The sequence below is a fragment of the Labeo rohita genome, chromosome 16 (assembly GCF_022985175.1).
Source record: "Labeo rohita strain BAU-BD-2019 chromosome 16, IGBB_LRoh.1.0, whole genome shotgun sequence".
NCBI lineage: Eukaryota > Metazoa > Chordata > Actinopteri > Cypriniformes > Cyprinidae > Labeo > Labeo rohita.
In genome coordinates, this window is record NC_066884.1 from 28,706,632 (window position 1) to 28,726,773 (window position 20,142).

The 20,142-nt window shown below is 35.6% G+C and overlaps 1 protein-coding gene across 4 annotated transcripts in view; it reads right to left on the bottom strand.

Moving 5' to 3' along the window:
• The window catches only part of ulk4 (unc-51 like kinase 4), a 225,012-nt gene that overhangs the window by 2,340 nt on the left and 202,530 nt on the right, over positions 1-20,142 (bottom strand). For 3 of the 4 annotated variants that reach the window (XM_051131060.1, XM_051131061.1, XM_051131059.1), the window contains one exon: positions 4,244-4,329. In XM_051131060.1, coding sequence (XP_050987017.1) covers positions 4,244-4,329 — 86 coding nt within the window. Of the gene's footprint in view, positions 1-4,243; positions 4,330-16,600; positions 16,656-20,142 lie in introns of those variants that run through there. The other variant, XM_051131062.1, reaches the window with a different exon arrangement.

Genomic DNA, 20,142 nt, shown 5'->3' on the forward strand with positions numbered 1-20,142 from the left:
ATGAAGTGTAAAATTGTGCTTAAAGGAGAAGCCCACTTCCAGAACAACAATTTACAGATAATGTACTCACCCCCTTGTCATCCAAGATGTTCATGTCTGTCTTTCTTCAGTCGTAAAGAAATTGTTTTTCTCCATATAATGGACCGATATGGTGCCCCGAGTTTGAACTTCCAAAATGCAGTTTAAATGCGGCTTCAAACGATCACAAATACAGATGTAAACGATCCCAGCCGAGGAAGAAGGGTCTTATCTAGAGAAACGATCGGTTATTTTCATAAAAATAATACCATTTATATACTTTTTAATCTTAAATGCTCGTCTTGTCTTGCTCTCCCTGAACTCTGTGTATTCTGCCTCAAGACAGTTAGGGCATGTCGAAAAACTTGTATTTTCTCCCTCAACTTCAAAATAGTTTTATATCGCTGTTCTACCTTTTTTGTTAAGCATGTTCACCTTGCATGTTCACCAGTATTTTAAATTGTATTTTTTAAAATGAAAATAACCGATTGTTTAGCTAGATAAGACCCTTCTTCCTCAGCTGGGATCGTTTACAACCACATTTATGATCGTTTGAAGCCACATTTAAATTGCATTTTGGAAGTTCAAACTCGGGGCAACATATCAGTCCATTATATAGAGAAAAATCCTGAAAAGTTTTCCTTAAAAAACAAAAAACAAAACAATTTCTTTACGACTGAAGAAAGAAAGACATGAACATTGTGGATGACAAGGGGGTGAGTACATTATCTGTAAATTGTTGTTCTGGAAGTGGACTTCTCCTTTAAGGAGTTCTCCTAAAAATTTAAATTTTGTTAATAATTACTTACCCTCATATCATTCCAAACCCTAGAGACCTTTGTTTATCTTTGGAGCACGAATGAAGATACTTTTGATGAAATCCAAGAGCTTTTTGACCCTGCATAGACAGCAATGCAACTGACAACGTTCAAGGCCCAGAAAGGTAGTAAGGACATCGTTAAAATAGTCCAGGTGACATCAGTGCTTCAACCTTTATATATAATACTTTTGTGTAAAATTAAAACAAAAAATAACTTTATTCAACAATTTCTTCTTCCATTCATTCTTCCTTCTTCCTGTATTCCTCTGCTTGTAATGTATTCTTGTAGCTTCATAAAATAAAGGTTGAACCACTGATGTCACACTGACTATTTTAATGATGCCCTTACTACCTTTCTGGGCCTTGAACATGTTACTGTCAGCGTTGCTGTCTATGTAGGGTCAGAAAGCTCTTGGTTTTCATCAAAAATATCTTAACTTGTATTCCGAAGATGAACAAAGGTATTACGGGTTTGGAACGACATGAGGGTGAGTAATTAATGACAGAATTTTCATTTTTGGGTGAACTATCCCTTTAACCTAGGGTTAAAAAAGACTAATACCAACTTCATCCCCATCCGACTTCATCGGTCATACACATTCAAGGAATATTCTCGGTTCAATACAAGTTATAGGGTAATTTCACTCAAAAAATTTACTCACCCTCATGTTGTACCAAGTTTACAGAAATGCATATTAAAACCTGGGAGATTTTTCCATTCCACAATTTTTAATGCTTAAAAACGTTTATAAAGACATTGTTTAAGTAATCCAAATGAATTGAGAGGTTTAATAAAAGCCTTCTGAGGAGAGAGACAATCACTTTACACAATACATTTATTTAATTTAGGCTTTTATTCACATATAAATATTGATCAACGCACATACATAGAGCACATCAAATATGGTAAGAGAATATGGTAAGAGAACAGACCTCAGTGGTTCTTGTGCATCAGGCAAGCACATTTAAGCTTCCATTTTTATTTAATATGCTGTATTTATGTGCGCTGATCAGTGTTTATATTTGAGTGCATTACTTTACAACCTGATCTCATGTTGAAAACATACCCGTGGGAACTTTTTTGCAAGATGCAGAATATGTACCGCCATGTACGTTTTGTGACATATTTGATGTGCAATGTCCACCGAGTGGTGGTAAAAGAGCGTTCGTTTTTTTCCCTGGAACAGATGAATATACATAGTATGTTTTGTGACGTTGGTTTTATACGTGTCAGCACAGTTCTGACTTGAAATGTCTGTTGAGTGGCGCTATAACTAATGCTCCAAGACATTTTAAAAGCACTACACCTAAACCTCCACAATAATATGAACAAAAGCGAATGTGACAAAAAACTTAATTGTAAGAATGCCGTTTTAGCTTGTTTTTAGATTTATCATTGTGAGTTATGTTTTTCACAGGATTCCACATCCTAAGTTTAATTCCGTGCTGGCTGAGCTACCAAGCAAGTTTGTAACGTCTGGAAAGCATAACATGAGGAGCTGTAATCATAACTGTGTGCAAAAACGACTACAAGTGCTCGCTGTTTTCCCCCTCTAGCGTTCATTTCCGTTGGAAACTGCAGTGATATGTACTTGTTGGTACGTATTTTGCGCCTTGCGGAAAAGTTCCCACAGGTACATTTTCATCATGGGATCAAGGAGATATTTTTACAATATATGTACAGACTTTTCTGGTAAAAGTTTAGGAAATTTGGACTTTTAATGTAGGGACAGAAATCTCTCAGACTTCACTTATATCTTCAATGTGTTTTGAACGTGAATGAAAGTCTCATGGAATGATATGCAAAAGTTTACATACACCTTGCAGAATCTGCAAAATGTTAATTATTTTACCAAAATAAGAGGGATCATACAAAATCCATGTTTTTTATTTAGTACTGACCTGAATAAGATATTTCACATAAAAGATGTTTACATATAGTCCACAAGAGAAAATAATAGTTGAATTTATGAAATTGTTTTTTTTTTTTGGTGATAGTTGTTCACGAGTCCTTGTTTGTCCTGAACAGTTCAACTGCCCGCTGTTCTTTAGAAAAATCCTTTAGGTCCCACAAATTCTTTGGTTTTTCAGCATTTTTGTGTATTTGAACCCTTTCCTACAATGACTGTGTGATTTTGAGATCCATCTTTTCACACTGAGGACAACTGATGGACTCACATGCAACTAATACAGAATGTTCAAATGCTGACTGCATTTTCAGTTAAAAGGAAAAAATGATGCATTAAGGGCCAGGGGTGTAAACTTTTGAACAGAATGAAGATGTGTTCACTTTTTAAAATTTAAAATATATATATTTTATTTAGTACTGCCCTTCAGAATCTACAGAAGATACATGTTTTCCAGAAGACAAAAGTGAAATTTACCCTGATCTTCACATTCAAAAATGTTCACCCCCCGGCTCTTAATGCATCGTGTTTCCTTCTGAAGCATCAGTGAGCTTTTAAACATTCTGTAATAGTTGCATATGAGTCCCTCAGTTGTCCTCATTGTAAAAGATGGATCGAAACATCATACAGTCATGCTGAAAAACCAAAAAAGCTTGTGGGACCTGAAGGATTTTTCTGAAGAACAGCAGGCAGTTTAACTGTTCAGAACAAAGAAGGGACTCATGAACAACTATCACTAAGCAAAAACAAAAAAACAGCTGTGGATCATTCAGGTAACAACACAGTATTAAGAATCAACTGTATGTAAACTTTTGAACAGGGTCATTTTCATAAATTCAATTATTATTTTCTCTTCTTGACTATATGTAAATGCTTTTTATGTGAAATATCTTATTCAGGTCAGTACTAAATAAAAAACAACATGCATTTTGTATGATCCCTCTTATTTTAGTAAATTAATTAACATTTTGCAGATTCTACAAGGTGTATGTAAAATTTTGACCTCAGCTGTATATGAATAAATTGAACTTGAGGAAAGTGGAAATAATTTTTTGTACTAACCAACACTATTGATTAAGCTTGCCTTAGATTGTACCTGGGATACACATTTAAAAGACTTCAACTTTATTCAAAGGGCCCCCAGAGCAGAAATCATTCTGGTGATGTCATCATTCAGTTATGCATTGTTTTCAATAATTCGTCTCTGCTTTTCCAAGAACCCAATATTGCTGAAGCTTTGCCTCCCAAGCTTGGCTGGGCAACATCAAAGGGATTCCTTCTCATTTCAGCAGAAGGAAGAGGAGGGGGGTCCTGCCCCCACAGACAGCCACAATAGGCCTGTATCAATCTGAGGGTGAGGCCTGAGCTCAAGGAAGCTCTCATCAGAAGCCTACGCCTCGGCCGCCGACATCAATGGATCAAAGAAGAGGGTCGCGCTAAGAGCCCTGACCGGGGGCCCATGTGGTGCTGGATGAGGCGCCCGTGTCGATTAACTCACCTAGTAGGCAGCGTCAGTTTCTGCAGCACATGAACCAGGATCTGCCCTTCCGAAGAACCCCAACAGGAGCTGCCAACTGCACTCATCTGTACGGGAAGAAGATAAAATGTACCTTAGGAAACTGGCTCACAGACGACATACTCTCATACGATGTCAACCAGAAGCAGCGTGAAACCTATTTAGTCACTTTAACACACTCCACGAGCTCCGCTCTATCATAACAGGCTGAAAATAGCATGAATGGTAACCCGTACGACACTCGAGTACTTTGCCGCTGATTTGACGTGTCTGTTTTTAGAATTAGCGGCTCTCCACACTTCAGCGTGACAGACCCCATTACAATGTCATCGCGATGGCGTCTCACAGATGAGATGCTTCATCTGAGTGAATGAGGGTCAGTGAAAGCCCCCTCTGATGAACAGCACAGGACAGACACTTCATCTTTTTAAGAGCTCTCCGTGAATCCTGCTCCTCACGCTGGCAGATGTACACCACACGCTGGGAAATCAGGGAAGGCCGTTTGTAACTTTTTCCTTCATAACTCACATACTGCTACAAATCTACCTGTCATCTTTTGATATTAAAAATACATGTGACAAAAGTAACTAATAATAGACATCACGAAAATGAGCAGACCATAAAACTTTGTTAAAAGAACATATACATACAGTGCATTTAAAAGCTTGGAGTCAATAAGATTTTTTTTAGTTTTTACGAAAAAAGGAAATTAAAAGTTCAGCAAGGAAACATTCAACTGATCGAAAGTGTCAGTAAAACATTTATAATGTTACAAAAGATTTCTATTTTAATTAAATGTTGTTCTTTTAAACTTTCTAATAATTAAAGAATACTGAAAAACAGTTTCCACCAAAATATTGAGCAACACAACTGTTTTTAACAATTATTTTTTCTAAGCAGCAAACTAGCATATTAGAATGACTTCTGAAGGCTCATGTGACATTGAAGACTAAAGTAATTACCGCTGAAAATCCTGCGTTGCCATCACAGGAATATTAATTGCATTCTAAATTATATTAAAACAAAAAACATATATTTGTTAACACTTTGGTATAGGGAACAATTCTCACTATTAATTAGTTGCTTATTAGCATGCATAGTACTAGCATATTGGCTATTAATTAGTACTAGTAAAGCACATATTCTGCACAGCCATATTCTACATCCTTAATCCTACCTGTCGTGGCTTCCAAAATGCAAACTATGGATAAATCTAAAGCTGAGCTAAGGGTGAGTTGTAGTGTAAATAAAAAGTAGTTACACTGCTAACTTTCATGACAGTAGTTAACTAATAACAAGCTGCTTTTCCAGTTTAGTGGTGTCACATGACAAAAATGATACATCACTATTTTTCTACTCACCATTTTGCATATGCAGTAACTTAACTCTTGGGAAAACAGAATCATTTTAGTGGATGAGTTTATTTATTTTATTTATTTATTTATTTTTTTTAAAATGAAATTATACTCTAAATAAGAAACTAAATCTGCCAGCAGATTCAGGAATTCAGTAAACGGCTCATTTTATGATTGGGCCTTTGAATCATTGATTCACACGATTCATTCAAATCGTGGATTCATTCAAAAACTAAACACTGCTGTGTTGCTCGGAGACGCACAACAATTCTGCTATGACATTAAAGGTAATATCTTTTCTGCAAAATTGAGCAAACACACAATATTTTGTTTAAAATACCTGTATAACACAATATTAACTTCTTATTTACTGAACTGTTGTATCAGCACTCGTCTGATATTGTTTTTGCTGCTGGTGTGATATCGCTTATCATGTAATATAAATATGAGACAAAAACACAGCCTACAGGCCATTTTTGCACCAATATCTTGAATTTTAGGGCATAGCTGCATTAATAGAGTTGTTGCCCTGCATCATATTTATCAACAGTCAACTGTATTAAATATAAGATAATGTACAGGTTTGGGGGCGGGGCCAGTGTTTTAACTGTGTTAATATATTTTTGTTTTGTTTTGTTTTTTTTCAGCCATGTACAGTGGAACAAAATGCTACTTAACAGGGTCTTCATCTTAAAGACACACTGTAAGCAATGCTATCAGTATGTATAAACAAAAGACATTTTGAACTAGGGGTGTAACGATACATGAATTCGTACCGAATCGTCACGGTACGGGCATCTCGGTTCGGTGCATGAGGCCTCGCAACGAATACAGGCAAGTCACCCTCAATCCAGAAGGGGGCACCTGCAGTAATGCAACTCTGTTTGATAACCGACCGCAGAAGAACAACGAATGCCAGGAGTTGCGTGCTTGAAAACAACAAAAACGTGTCGCACAGTTTTTTTCCCTTGTCTATCAGTTAACTAAATTAAATATATTTAAAATAGTATTTATTCCTTGTATGTATATATGTACTGCAGATTTTATAGCCTATATATGACATTAATTTGATATAATATTTAGTATTTTCACATGTAGGTGGAAAAAAATTTAATTTGTACTTACTGTCTGTTTAAAATAAATGAAAAGAAACCTAGCATAGCAGATTTGTTTTTTTCTGTTGTACCGAAATCGTATTGAACCGTGACCCTCGAACTGAGCTACGTACTGAACTGTGACATCTGTGTACTGTTACACCCCTATTTTGAACGTATAAAAAAAAACATAAAAAAAAAAACAAACAAAAAAATAAGGATCATGAGTCAGGGTTACATTATCACTCAGTATCACTCCCGTAAGCTCTTGTAGAGAATTCCATCCATTAAAAGTCCATGTAGCTAAAACTTCAGAAAGTTTAAAGAATAGTTCACCAAAAATGAAAAATTCGGTCATTAATTACTCTGAGAGCTTTCTGACGCAGTGCAACTACCACGTTCAAGACCCAGAAAGGTAGAAAGGACATTGTTAAAATAGTCCATCAATGTGTGACATCAACGGATTAATGTTGATGTTACAAAGCTACAAAAAAAACAAAAAACAACGACTTTATTTAACTATTTTAACGATGGCCTTACTAACTTTCTGGGCCTTGAACGCAGTTGTTGCATTGCTGTCTATAGAAGATCAGAAAGCTCTTGGATTTCTTAAAAAAAAAAAATATATCTTCATTTGTGATAAACGAAGGTCTTGCAGGTTTAGAACGACATGAGGGTGAGTAGAACTATCCCTTTAATAAAGAATTGTGAAAGAAAGAATGGAGTGGTTTATTCCAAGTCTTCTTTAACACACATACATAGAGCACATCAAAAAATGTTAACTGGAGCTCAACTGCAATAGCTTAATTTGTGTGAGAACAAATTGGTTCTTGCTCATCAAGCAAGTAGAATCAATCAAGTTGAAGTGCTCAGTGTTTCAAAGTAAATAACGTAAATTAAAATTTGTTTACTATAAAAAGATAATTTCTCTTCTCTGACTTGGATTTAAATTGACTCATATGAATTACTTTTACAATGTTATTATGAACTTTTTAAAGCATGTTTTGGTTACACTGACTTTCATTGGAGGGACAGGAATCTTATTTCATTAAAAATATCTTTGTCATTTTAAAGATGAACAGAAATCGTATGAGTTCGGTACGACATGAGGGTGAGTAAATGTTATCAGAATTTTTATTTTGGGGTGAACTAAGCCTTTAATTTATCAATTTAAAATCACTTTTTCATTTCAGATAAATAAATCAGTGTGTTTTTATTCAGTATGTATGTAAATTAATGTGTTCAACTGAGGCTGTTATCCTAATTTAAATCCTTACAGATTTGTGCAAGATAAATACTGCTCTGATGTCTTGTTATATAATATGATATTTACATAATAAAAATGTAGTGCTCTTAAAAAGCTTCAAACTACTTTTTCCTATAGCTTGACTTTATTTTAACTTACCAAGTGCCAAATGAGAGCATAAGTTATGCTAGTTAATGTTACTTTCTCTCTCTCTCTCGCTCTCTCTCTCTCTATTTTCAACACATATAAACATAAATTTGATAAAAAAAAAATGAATGATTTGTTTTCCTTTGAGAAGATTTGGTGTTGTAATGGAGCTCTTTGTATGATTTATGACAGTAATTTAATTTTTGCCTTGATTCTGTAAATTGTTTTTAAAGATGATCGTAAAATAAAGTTCCTTTTCAAATTCAAAATTCTCTCTCAACAATTAAAAAAACATTAAAAATCCCAGACTCTTAAACAGCAGTGTATGTACCAACTAATATATAAAAAAAGTATGAGAGACAAAAATGTCCCACACTGGCTGATAATTTTGGAGGCTACAGGCATGGCCCAAAAGCTGCAAGGAAGTTACTGTAGAAGCACACACAGCTGAAACTGAGACTATATTATGTCCAGACACTATACGCTGAAGTTCTCGAACAGACTGGGATCAACTGGCACTTCAGAAGTTTGTCTTATTCTGTGTTTATGTCTCACACACTCTTTCATGCTGAGCCACATCTAAGCAAGGAGCCCACAGATTGTGACGGCACGTTCAGAAGATGCTCCCTTTACTTCCAAAACACAACAGGGTGACAGCTTGTGCACAAAAGCACTGTCTGAAGAACTAATGCTATCTGGAAAATCTCTTGTGACACTAAGGGACAAATCTGCTGATTTTTTTTTTTTTTTTTTTTTTTACCTTTTAAAGAAGCTCCTGATGGAGAAATAGGGTAATATCCCTGAGTTTGAAGAGTGGTCCGTAATAAGAAGGGTTTCTGAAGAGTCTGAGGTCTTGTGCGAGAACACACACACTTGTGCTCTTTACCTCTGATGTCATCACCTCAGCCTGTCTGCCCACCCGTTACTAGGCAACAGGGTTATGCACCCGGCTGAACACGTCATTTTGTTCTTAGTTTATTTCCTTCCTCCCGAATACACAAGGCTTTACCTATTCACCCATTTAAAATGGACATATACAATTTAATTTATGCTAATCACACAGCAACCCAACTGTTGCTAACTGACAGCTACAGCTTGTCCACAAAAGCGCTGATAGAGGAATAAGTAAATGCTAAATGCATATTTATTTGAACAATATTACAGTCCTTAATTTACTCATGCACATGGCCACATATTTAGTGTGTAACATTAACGGCTAATGTTATAACCAGATGTTTGGCTACTCGTATAATATTTCTTGAATGCTGAAGCAGGATGATGGTACTATCGTCTTCGGTAGAGCTTCTTTACACCTAAATTGCATCATGCAACATCAACACCAGTGCTAACTTGAACTGAATCAACAACTGAACTCAAGCTGAAAAACAACATTGCTGTCTTGTAGTACTGCCTATACCTGAATTGAACTCATTTCAAACTGATGAATTTCACACTGATCGGAACTGAACCAAGTGCTGACTTGCTTAGTAGTAAGTCTGAAAGTCAATCATTTCAATATTTTATCCATTTTTATACCATACTGGATGAGAACATTGGGTGAGAACAAAATTGGATGGCACTACTAACACTTGAGCTACTTTTGAGTTGAATAATGACACTATTGTCTTTCAGAGCTGCTTTACAGCAAAATCTGAACTGTCTCAATTGTTAAATTCCATAATTGCTTCTGTTATTTTCCAGTTTCCAGTTTGACACAGTCTGTATTGTATAGGGAACTATAGTAAAAAAGGTGACTTGATCTGACTGTATGGTGTCAATAGCCTGGTTAGTGCGCCGACATATAGCACAACTGTGCTCGCGCCGACCCGAGTTCGAATCCCATCTCAAGCTCCTTTGCCGATCTCACTCAACTTTGGGGGCAGTCGTGGCCTAATGGTTAGAGACTTGTAACCCAAAGGTCGCAGGTTCGAGTCTCAGGTCAGGCAGGAATTTTAGGGGGGAGTGAATTATCAGCACTCTCAATACCTTGAGGCCCTTGAGCATCGAACCCCCAGCTGCTCCCGCATTGGCAGCATTGGCTGCCCACTGCTCCAGGTGTGTGTGTGTGTGTGTTTCACTACTCAATGCTGTGAGTGTGCACTTGGATGGGTGAAATGCAGAGAATGGGCCACCATACTTCGCCACAAGTCACCTCCTTTCCTTTCCTTTCCTTTCCTTTCCTTTCCTTTCCTTTCCTTTCCTTTCCTTTCCTTTCCTTTCCTTTCCTTTCCTACTTATTTGCCATATAAATATTTGAAACTGCACCAAATTGTGTATTTTCCAACCTGATCTCATGACAAAAATGTACATGTGTGAACTTTTTTGCAAGACACAAAAAATGTACGTCTTGTGACATATTCGATATGTAATGTTTACTGAGTGGCCTAATAGAGTGTTCGTTTTTTTCCCATGAACAGACGAATCAGTGACAGAAAAATCTGAAGGCTGTATACATACAATACACTGAGATAGATCTATTGTAACTTGTAACTGTAATTACCACTCCTGTCCAGTTGGTGGCAAGTGCGCTCCAGTGTGGCAGCAGAGCACTGGATCCAGAACAAAAACGAAACCGTCACAAATGTGATGCTATGTGTTTAATTTGGCACAGGCGAGTACCCAGTTTAAGCTACAATGATCTATTACGCCACATTAAAGAGCGCCAAAACGGTATTTGTTGGTTGAATTTCCTGATGAAATGGACATAATTTAAAATCTGGGACTTTTTCATATCGAAAGTAACAAAGCACAAAGATTGCAATTTATTGAATAGGAGGCTCACTATGTAACACTGTTCATTCATCAACGCAAAACAGCATAGACCAAAAGATCAACTGATATTTAAGAATCTATACTGGTTCATAAATATGAGAACTATGTCGGCGCCAGTAGCCTTGTGGTTAGTGCGCCGACATATAGCACAACTGTGCTCGTGTCGACCTGAGTTCGAATCCTGTCTCGAGGTCCTTTGCCGATCGCACTCCCCTTTCTCCACCCAGTACTTTCCTGTCATCTCTCTACTGTCCTGTCCATTAAAAGGAACAAAAAGCCCAAAAATACAACTAAAAAAAAAAGATAAATATTTTAGTGTCCTTCGTTGTCACTGCGGGTGTGGTGTTGAACATGAAAAATTGAAATGAAAAGTGACGCACAGTCTCTGTTCATCTGTTCTCTTCAAAATAAATGTATAAGCCTATATCGTCCTGTAGGTTCATGATTAAAAGTGAAAATGTGAACAAAAATAAGAGCAATTAAGTGTGTTATTGTAATTAAAATATGACAGGTAATGATAGATTATGGCAGAATTTTTACGACCCTGTCTGTTAAAATGACGGACAAAGTTAAAGTCTAACGCAACCTCTGAGATTAACATATGATGCGAGAAATGTGCATTGTGTGGCGTTATAACTCTAATGCTCCGTGACGTTTTAAAATAATGTACCTTCTGCACTACACTTAAACCTACCTGATAGTATGAACCAAAGCGAATGTGACGTAAAAACTGCAAACACACAGTTATAACTTGTTTTTCGATCTCTCATCTTTAGGCTCTTTCATCATCATGATTTTTATAGGATTCGTACCCAAGGATTCCGCATCCTAAGTCCAGTTCCATGCTGGCTGAGCTACCGAGCAAGCTAGTTACATCCAGAAAGCTAGCTGTGCTTTCTGTTTTAAACTGCAGTGATATGTACTTATGTACATATTTCACATCTTGCAAAAAAGTTCCTACAGGTACATTTTTGTCATGAGATCAGGTAAGGTATTTTTGCTCAGTTTGGATCTCAGAACAAAATTTAGGTGTTTTTTTTCCTCAAGTATGAGTTTCATATTCTCCTATATTAAGGTAAAAAGAACAGTATTTATTTGAAATGAAAGTATTTTGTAACAATATAACTTCAGTTTAAAACTTTGGTGTCAAAACATTTTCATTCTTTCATTTTTTGAATAAAATTAATACTTTAATTCAGCGAGGATGTGTTAAATGGATAAAAAAGTGAGAGTAAAAACTTACATGCTGTTCTTTTTAACATTTTAATTATAAAATAATCAAAGGAAAATGTATGACAGGTTCCAAACAAATATTAAGAAGCACAACTGTTTCAAACACGGATAATGATAATAATAAATCAGCATATTAGAATGATTTCTGAAGAATCATCTGACACTGGAGTAGCGGAAATGAAGCTGAAAATTCAGCTTTGCATCACAGGAATAAATTATATTTTAAATATAATAAAGTATATTAAAATAGAAAACAATTATTTTAAATTGTAATAATATTTCACAATATTGCTGTTTTTTGCTGCATTTTTGACTAAATAAACGCATTTAAATTTAAATTTGCCTACAGGTTCATAAACTGTTCCATTTCACAAAAATGACTTTTTTTTTTTGCTGACTTTTTATATGATGTTTAACAGCTTTTTAAAATACAGACACTGTCTCCTGTCAATCCCTTTGATTTTTTTGTTAATTTGCAGGCAGCAAGTCTCCAGGCAAGAACCACCATAAACTTAAATAATATTAGTAATTTTCTTATTAAGAAAATATTTGTGAACTCATTTTTCAAGAATTTTAGGAACATTGACCTACCTCAAGATGATTTTCGTTAATTTAGCCCTATAGATCCTTGGCTTGTCAAATGTTTCCACATTGAGCATTGCTTTGAATAAAGCATGTTTTGAAAAAAAAAAAAAAAAAAAAAAAAAAACATTTCAGGTACAATATTATGTCTTTACTTCTTGACTCTCAATGTTTCTTCTTCATACCTTAGATGCTTTCCTCCTTCAACTGCAATTTATATCATTATCTTCAAGGCTTTATTATATTTAATTATGAGTCTTTTTATTATATTATTGTTTTTTTTTAATACATAGTATAGACCAGCCGGAAACAAAGCTTTGTTCTGAGAAAATCTCTTCCTCTAGCCAGAAATTAATTTGAGAGAAGCCAGATGACTCACAAACAAGCTCTCCCTGGAAAGCCCTCAAATGTCCACCAGATAGCGGATGAGGAGAATGTTTTGGAACAACCACCTAGAAGGAGCTACTTTAAATAGCTGCTGAAATTGTTTCTCAGCAGCTGATAGACTCACAGCCCCTCTGTGCAATTCAATGTGCCCAACATGCCCGGAGCAGTCTGACTCAATGCGAGACGTTATGTTGGCCTTCATTCCTCAGAGTTGGACAGAATCTTGCAGCTCAGATGCAAAGGGTTGCAGTGTGACATGAACAATGAAAGCTGACAAGATATATTGAGTGAAAGAGCAAGAAAAAGTAATCGAGACAAGGACAGTGGAAAAATACAAGACACAGACAGACAGAGGGGGTGAATCAAATATTATATACATGTATGAGGGCTAAACTCTACTGATGGCTTCAATCACTTCAGCTTTTTATGGCTGTCAATGCAGACAACAGTCAGTCTGGTCTAAAGGGGTGTTCAGTCTGACAGCAATTTGCAGCATGAAATAACAGCCATTAACTTTAACTTTCAAAAATTGGCAATTTAAGGAAGTACAAGCTTAGCTGAACCTATTGCAACTTCTGTGGCATAAATGGTTATTTCCACAATAAATATTTTCCATTTATAAGTTACAGTAAAGTTCCTAAAATGTAAATGAATGGGGCCAATTTGCACAAATTAAATGACTCTTTGTTTCAAAAGTTAACCACAAGGCATATACAATATGCATCTTAACATGATTTCAATGCAGTAAAATCACTTACTACCTTCTCTCTGTAAAGTTATATCTAATTTTACAACTTAGTTGCAATGACAACCCAACATCAGCCCTAAAATGATTATTTTATATAGCTGGGTTCCTGCTATAATAAAAATATAGCTGATTACCAGGGTTCAAGGCTCGTTTTAAGGTATTTAGGCAAATGTAAAAAGACATTGTTAACCAAGCCTGTAACTATCTAAATTAATGAAAAAAAAAAAACATTTTGGCAAATACAGGTCATTTGCCATAGAAATATGATGTTTTTTTTTGTTTTTGTTTTGTTTTAACATTTATGACTCTTATAGTGCCAGCTGTGGTCCGATCTTGCATGCTTGTTTAGAATCACCTGTCTCATCTGCACAGCAGGTTTTGTGAAGTTTTGAGTTTTCCTTTAGGCTTTACAGGATTTGGGGTACATTTGGACAGGCCCCTTTTCTAAACGTTTTAGCTACTCAAAGGGAAAATTTCAACTTTTGTTAAAGTTTTTTTTATGATAATTATAGACCTAGACAGTCCAGAGAATTGTACTGCTAGTTTCCAAAAGTAGGTTTTTGACATCTTCTCAATTATTTAACAAACAATTTAATTGACAGCAGTGGTTCAACAGGCAAGTTGTCTGTAATGAGGAGCTCCATCGTATGATACTAATATCATGCATATGTGCGAAAAAGCGTGCAATGTACAATCGTTTACGCCTTTCAAAAATGTGACACTGCCCCCAGTGGCCGATTTATTTAAAATTTCTCTTAGACCTTTGGGGCCGTGAGTCGAACAGACCGATCGGCCTCCGTTAACCTTGTCTAACAGGTGCTCAAACTTCATCGGCCAATGGCCGCCATGTTTTTTGAGATATGCAAATGTCCTTGTAGACACTTCTGGCACTTTGGACCAAGACCATGCACATAGTTTTCATGTTATAAGGACAAATGATTGCACTGTTATAGCCATTTTTATGTTTTTTTCCCCCTAATAGCACCACCAAGTGGCCAAGCTCCTGTGGCCTCAGATTGAGCTCTTACATAAGTGTCCTGAGTTTGGCGGAGATATCTCATTCTTTTCAGGAGTTATAGGCATTTTACTAAAAGCGGCCTAGCCCCTTTCGAACGTTTTGGCACCCGTTTGCAGCGTTGAGTCTAAAGTTCAACTTTTTTTTGGATAATTATTGATATTCACTCTCCAGAGAATCATTTTGCACTGGTTTGGTTCTGATCGGGCGAAAAACCTTGGACTAGTTTGCAAAAGTAGTTTTTTTCAAAAAATGCAAAATACCCGAAAATTTTGCCAAGCTCATGAGTGAATCTGAGGTATGTGTTTTGTCCGGCGTGATCAAAGGATTCCAATGACATATGATACTTGAGATGGTTTAGGAGTTATGAGCGATTTCATACTTTTGATTGCTGTAGCGCCCCCGTCAGGCCGATTGGGGCGAGCCTTGGACATGTTGTACAGTAGGTGGTGTAAGTGCTACAATCCCTTTAAGTTTAAAATCTCGACAACTTATGGTTTGATCTGCTCGATCATTTTTTTTACGCGGAGATCGCAGATCCGTGACCATTCTAACAATTACAATTGGGTTTCAGCGCTACATGCTTGAACCCCTACTTAGATGATTTTGAGGGTGTGTCTCATAAACGCATAACTAAAATTCAAACCAAAAATAAATCTGCAAAATGTAGACATATTAGATGTTTCACATTTTTGTAAGACGTTTCTTCTATCCTCTGCTTTATTGTGCCAGTGGAAAATATCAATTAATGATTTCCACTAGTGTCAATTTTTAAAAATTAACCAGTCACACATTTTTTTCTGAAAATAATCATGATTAATCATGATTAATCCAACCTAACATGTTTTTAAATATACTTTTATATCGCAATAATTTCACATTCAATCTTAAATATATTTTTAATGCAGTTAAACTGGAAAAATTAACATGCTAATTTCGACAGCACTAATTTCCACACATTCCAGTAACAATCCAATGAGATTTTGTATGAAGAGTGCTACAACAGATGGTATAGACTCCACAGAGCTCTGGTTTCAACGTCATTGAGTCAGTGTGGGATAACAAGAAGAGACTGAAGCAACTGCGATGGCCTAAATCCACTGAAAAACTCTTCAAGAACAACCTACCTGCTATAACTAGCTTAAAAACAGCAAAAGTGTATCTAGGTGAACCTAGCAAGCCTGCCTCTCAACTCCCATAGAAAATGAATAATAATAAAAAAAAAACATCCGCTCAACTCTGTGCCAAAAGACATGTGCAGTCATTGAGAAACAAACCTTAACACGATCTAATCGCTACAAACTTTGAACTTATGATGATCCTTCTGACAGAGATAGATTTTTAACATTGATAAGAAAACATCACGAAAAACAAACGTTTTCCCTTCAACTCCCTCCTCCGAACCTAAACAAGCTCTGTTGTGCATTTAATATGCAAGCAGTTTCCTAGTTTCCCCACTTCAAAGGCTGACATGGAACAGTACACCCAAGTCCTTGTAATTACCAACTGAATTAACATGCCTATTAGCATATTAGTATAACAGATTCTCAGATGGGGTCTTAAGGGAGACTCCAATGTTCCTTACGCTCGCGCGCTCAAGTGCACGACCCGCCATTCTGTTAAGAGGACAAGATGAGAGGATGTGGAGATGAACCCAATCAATCCACAACCCACAAACACATGCCACACACACAAACACACACTTTCATCGGTGGCTGCATAATCACGTAAGATGAAGAGATGAGTTTTAATACACTTACGCACATTGTCTTCAGATGACACCTCTCGTCAGACCCGACAGAAGTATAATGGTAACTATGAGAAGATAAACAGTTTGAGACAGCTATAAATAATGTGTGGGTAAGCAAAATAGGTATCATCTGCTAAAAGAGCATTCTGAATGTATGGCTCTGAAAACACAAAGCAAATGTTGTTTGAAGCTGTTTTCAAAATTTGTAAATCAGAAAAAAACATGCTGGATGTAATTCAAACTAGGGGTTGCACCGACTAGTCAACTAGTGGATTAGTCGACTTTAATGCCCTGCCATGACACTTTAAGCTTGACGTCGACTAGTCATTGGTTTTATAGCGGGCACAACACGATAAGAAATGTTGAATTACGCTCTGTTTCCAAACAGTTAAAATGACAAATAAATGCATACTCTGAAAGCGCTCCACAAGACCTGTGTGATTATACCAACGGGAGAATACACGTTTAAATATCATATTGTACAGGTAAGTTAACAGCCATTCTAATCTAATGCACTGTTGCATTGTAACAGACATAGAATACCTACAGCAGCTCGCAGTAGCAGATTACACAGACAGAATCATTCAGTACTGAGGAAATGTATTGTCAACACTGTTATGTGATTTCTCAAAAAAAAAAAAAAACCTGAAAAAGTTTCAGGTTATTTTTTTTAGTAACAAAAACACACAGCTATACTGTTAATAGAGAGATGCTGCCAGAAAGAATTATTCACAACTAATTTGTTTATTAATTACATCAGCGACTAGTCGACGTTGACCTGACTTTCATCACATAAATGTCGACTTTAGAAAATCATTCAACCCCTAATTCAAACTACGTTTTCTTCCGGTTGGTAATGTGCTTGTTCCTTATCCCCTTAAAAAAGTACTGTGGTAAAGCTACTACACTGCGTACTTTGATATACACACTACGATTGCCGTATTCATACACCATGGTATCTTAACCCGATCTTGCGGCAATCCGCACCTATTTTACATTGTGGCTAATTCGTATGGATTTGTATGACCTGGCTTATACGAATTTGTGCATTTTGTGAAAAAACGTACATACTTTTTGAGGTGGCGAAAAGGAATTCATACAAATGACTGCCCTAAACCTACCCCTCGGAAAAAAAAAAAACATAGGCGTGAGGTTGTATAAATTCGTATGATTTAGCCATCTTGTTAAGTACGTATGAATTGGTTGTGAGGTAACGTTGGGTATTTACATGGTACTCCAAGGTACTTAAAAAAAAAAAAAAAAAACTACACGCCTCCACGAATGGTATCGGCATATGTAGGGCCCTACGGAAACACCGACGGAATTGCGGAAGCCAGTCATAAAAATGGAATTTATCCAGAATGTCACGGAATTTGCCAAATTTTGTATGAATAAATTAAAAGTAGGTCAGTACACTTAAATTAAAATTTGATATGGACTACTGTGAATATTAAGCCAACAAAATACTATTTAAAAATAAATCCGAAATCGTAATAAATTTTCTGTGTCTCTCTGTGTAAAGGAATGGTGCAGATGCGTGTTTTCGTTTACCGCACACATACTGAAGTGCACATGACACTTGCAGTGTTTTCAGTCTTTACCTCCTCAATATATGAGCACATGAACATATAAACAATCTCTAGAACTGCTCTGAGAATCAATTCATGAGCACTTTACGGTTTCATTCGAGAAAAACTATTGTCATATCATATACAAACAGAAACTTACAGGTCTTCACAGCAACCCGCAAAAATAAAAGTTGGGTTTAACAAAGAAACTGTAACAAAAATATACTGAAGTAAGTATAGTACTAGTACTACTTATAAAATTATTATTTATTATAAAATAACAATTTATTATTATAAGTTATTATGGAATATTTACCAGAAAAAAATGATTTACCAGAATTTATTTAACAGAAAATATAGATACATGAGTTTCTCTCTCTCTCTCTCTCTCTAATAAACTTGTACTAAACTGCTGTTAAATTGTGTACATTTTTATGATCTTGATTAATTAGACATGCTTTTGATTGATATTTTTTATTTACCCATTAACCCTAAGACAGAGACAGCTGCCTGTGACTAAAAATAACCATTGTTCTTAAATATTTAATAACCTTTGAACCGCTAATCCAATCCATTTAAAAAGTACCAATACCAATCCATTTTTTTTTTTTTTGAGAAGATGAGGTATTATATATTCATGTCAAATTACAATAGCTGCCAGAGAAAAGGAAGAAAAGAAAAACAAAAAAAAATACATAAAATTCAATGCTTTCAGAGCATTACATGTTTTCAGTGCTTCTTGTTTTTTGATTGTTCGGTAACACTTTATTTTGATAGTTCACTTTAGACATTCTGCTAACAGTATAAGTAACTTTGCAACTGCATGTCAACTAGTCATTAGAGTATTAGTAGACTGTCTGCTTAATATCTTCTAACACTGTTCTGAACATTGAAAGTATACGCCAACTTATTCTACTAACCCTAAACCTAACCTAACAGTCTGCTCTGAGAGTTAGTAGACATGTAGTTGCAAAGTTACTTACTGTTAGTAGAATGTCTAAAGTGGACTATCAAAATAAAGTCTAACCGATTGTTCCAAAAGATTTACTGTACATACAATGTAAAGTCATTAATAAAATGGGAAAAATTTGGTCTACATTGAGCCCACTTTTTATGTATATGGTATTTTCCTAACAGAATAAGCAATTGTATAATGTTTTGTTCCTTACAATTAATTTTTTTTCTGTATAAAACATTCCATCTTTCTATTAATATAGAATTCCACATCCTTCCAAAATAATCTTGAGTAAATACAATGAAAAAATAGATGCAAAAGAGTTTATTTTTCTTGAGCACAAAAATCACAGGTATATGAAATATTAAGCTTAAATCTTTCCATGCTTAGCAGGATAAATCCTATCAAGTATTTTGTAAGACACTTCCTTAATTTTGTTATTGATGCAAATGCAAATAAAGAAGACCAAAAAAAATCTTGCTGCAGGTAAAGAGACAGAACAAAGAGCATTACTTATAATCTTATTGTTACACCGTTGTTTTAAAACATCAACATTTTCAATGAGTTTGTTTCCACAAGGATTAACTTTGCTGATTCCTTCTGAGACACAGCTTTTTAAAAGCATCATCACACTCTTTGGAATTGCATCAAGAACAGTAGCAATTCTCTTGGTTTAACTGGTAATTGGAATTTTTGAAGAAATTTAGAATACGACAACAAATACCCATGAGAATTAACTAACTGTCTTACTAAAAGAATACCTTCATTGAACCTATTATGATAATATAAAGCTCATTTGGATATTCAGAGTCTCCATAGTGAAAGTGATAACGTCATCACATTTTGATCGCATTGATTCGTCAGAAGAAACCAATGCATTTTGTTCCTCTGAGCCAAACAAGGAAGGATTGTTGAGGCGTAGTCCCACCCCCATCCCCAGATTGGTTCAAACTGGCATCTATTCAACCAATAAACATAGGTTTTGGAGTTTTTAACCACCAATTAGCATGTTTCTTTGGAAATTTGAAC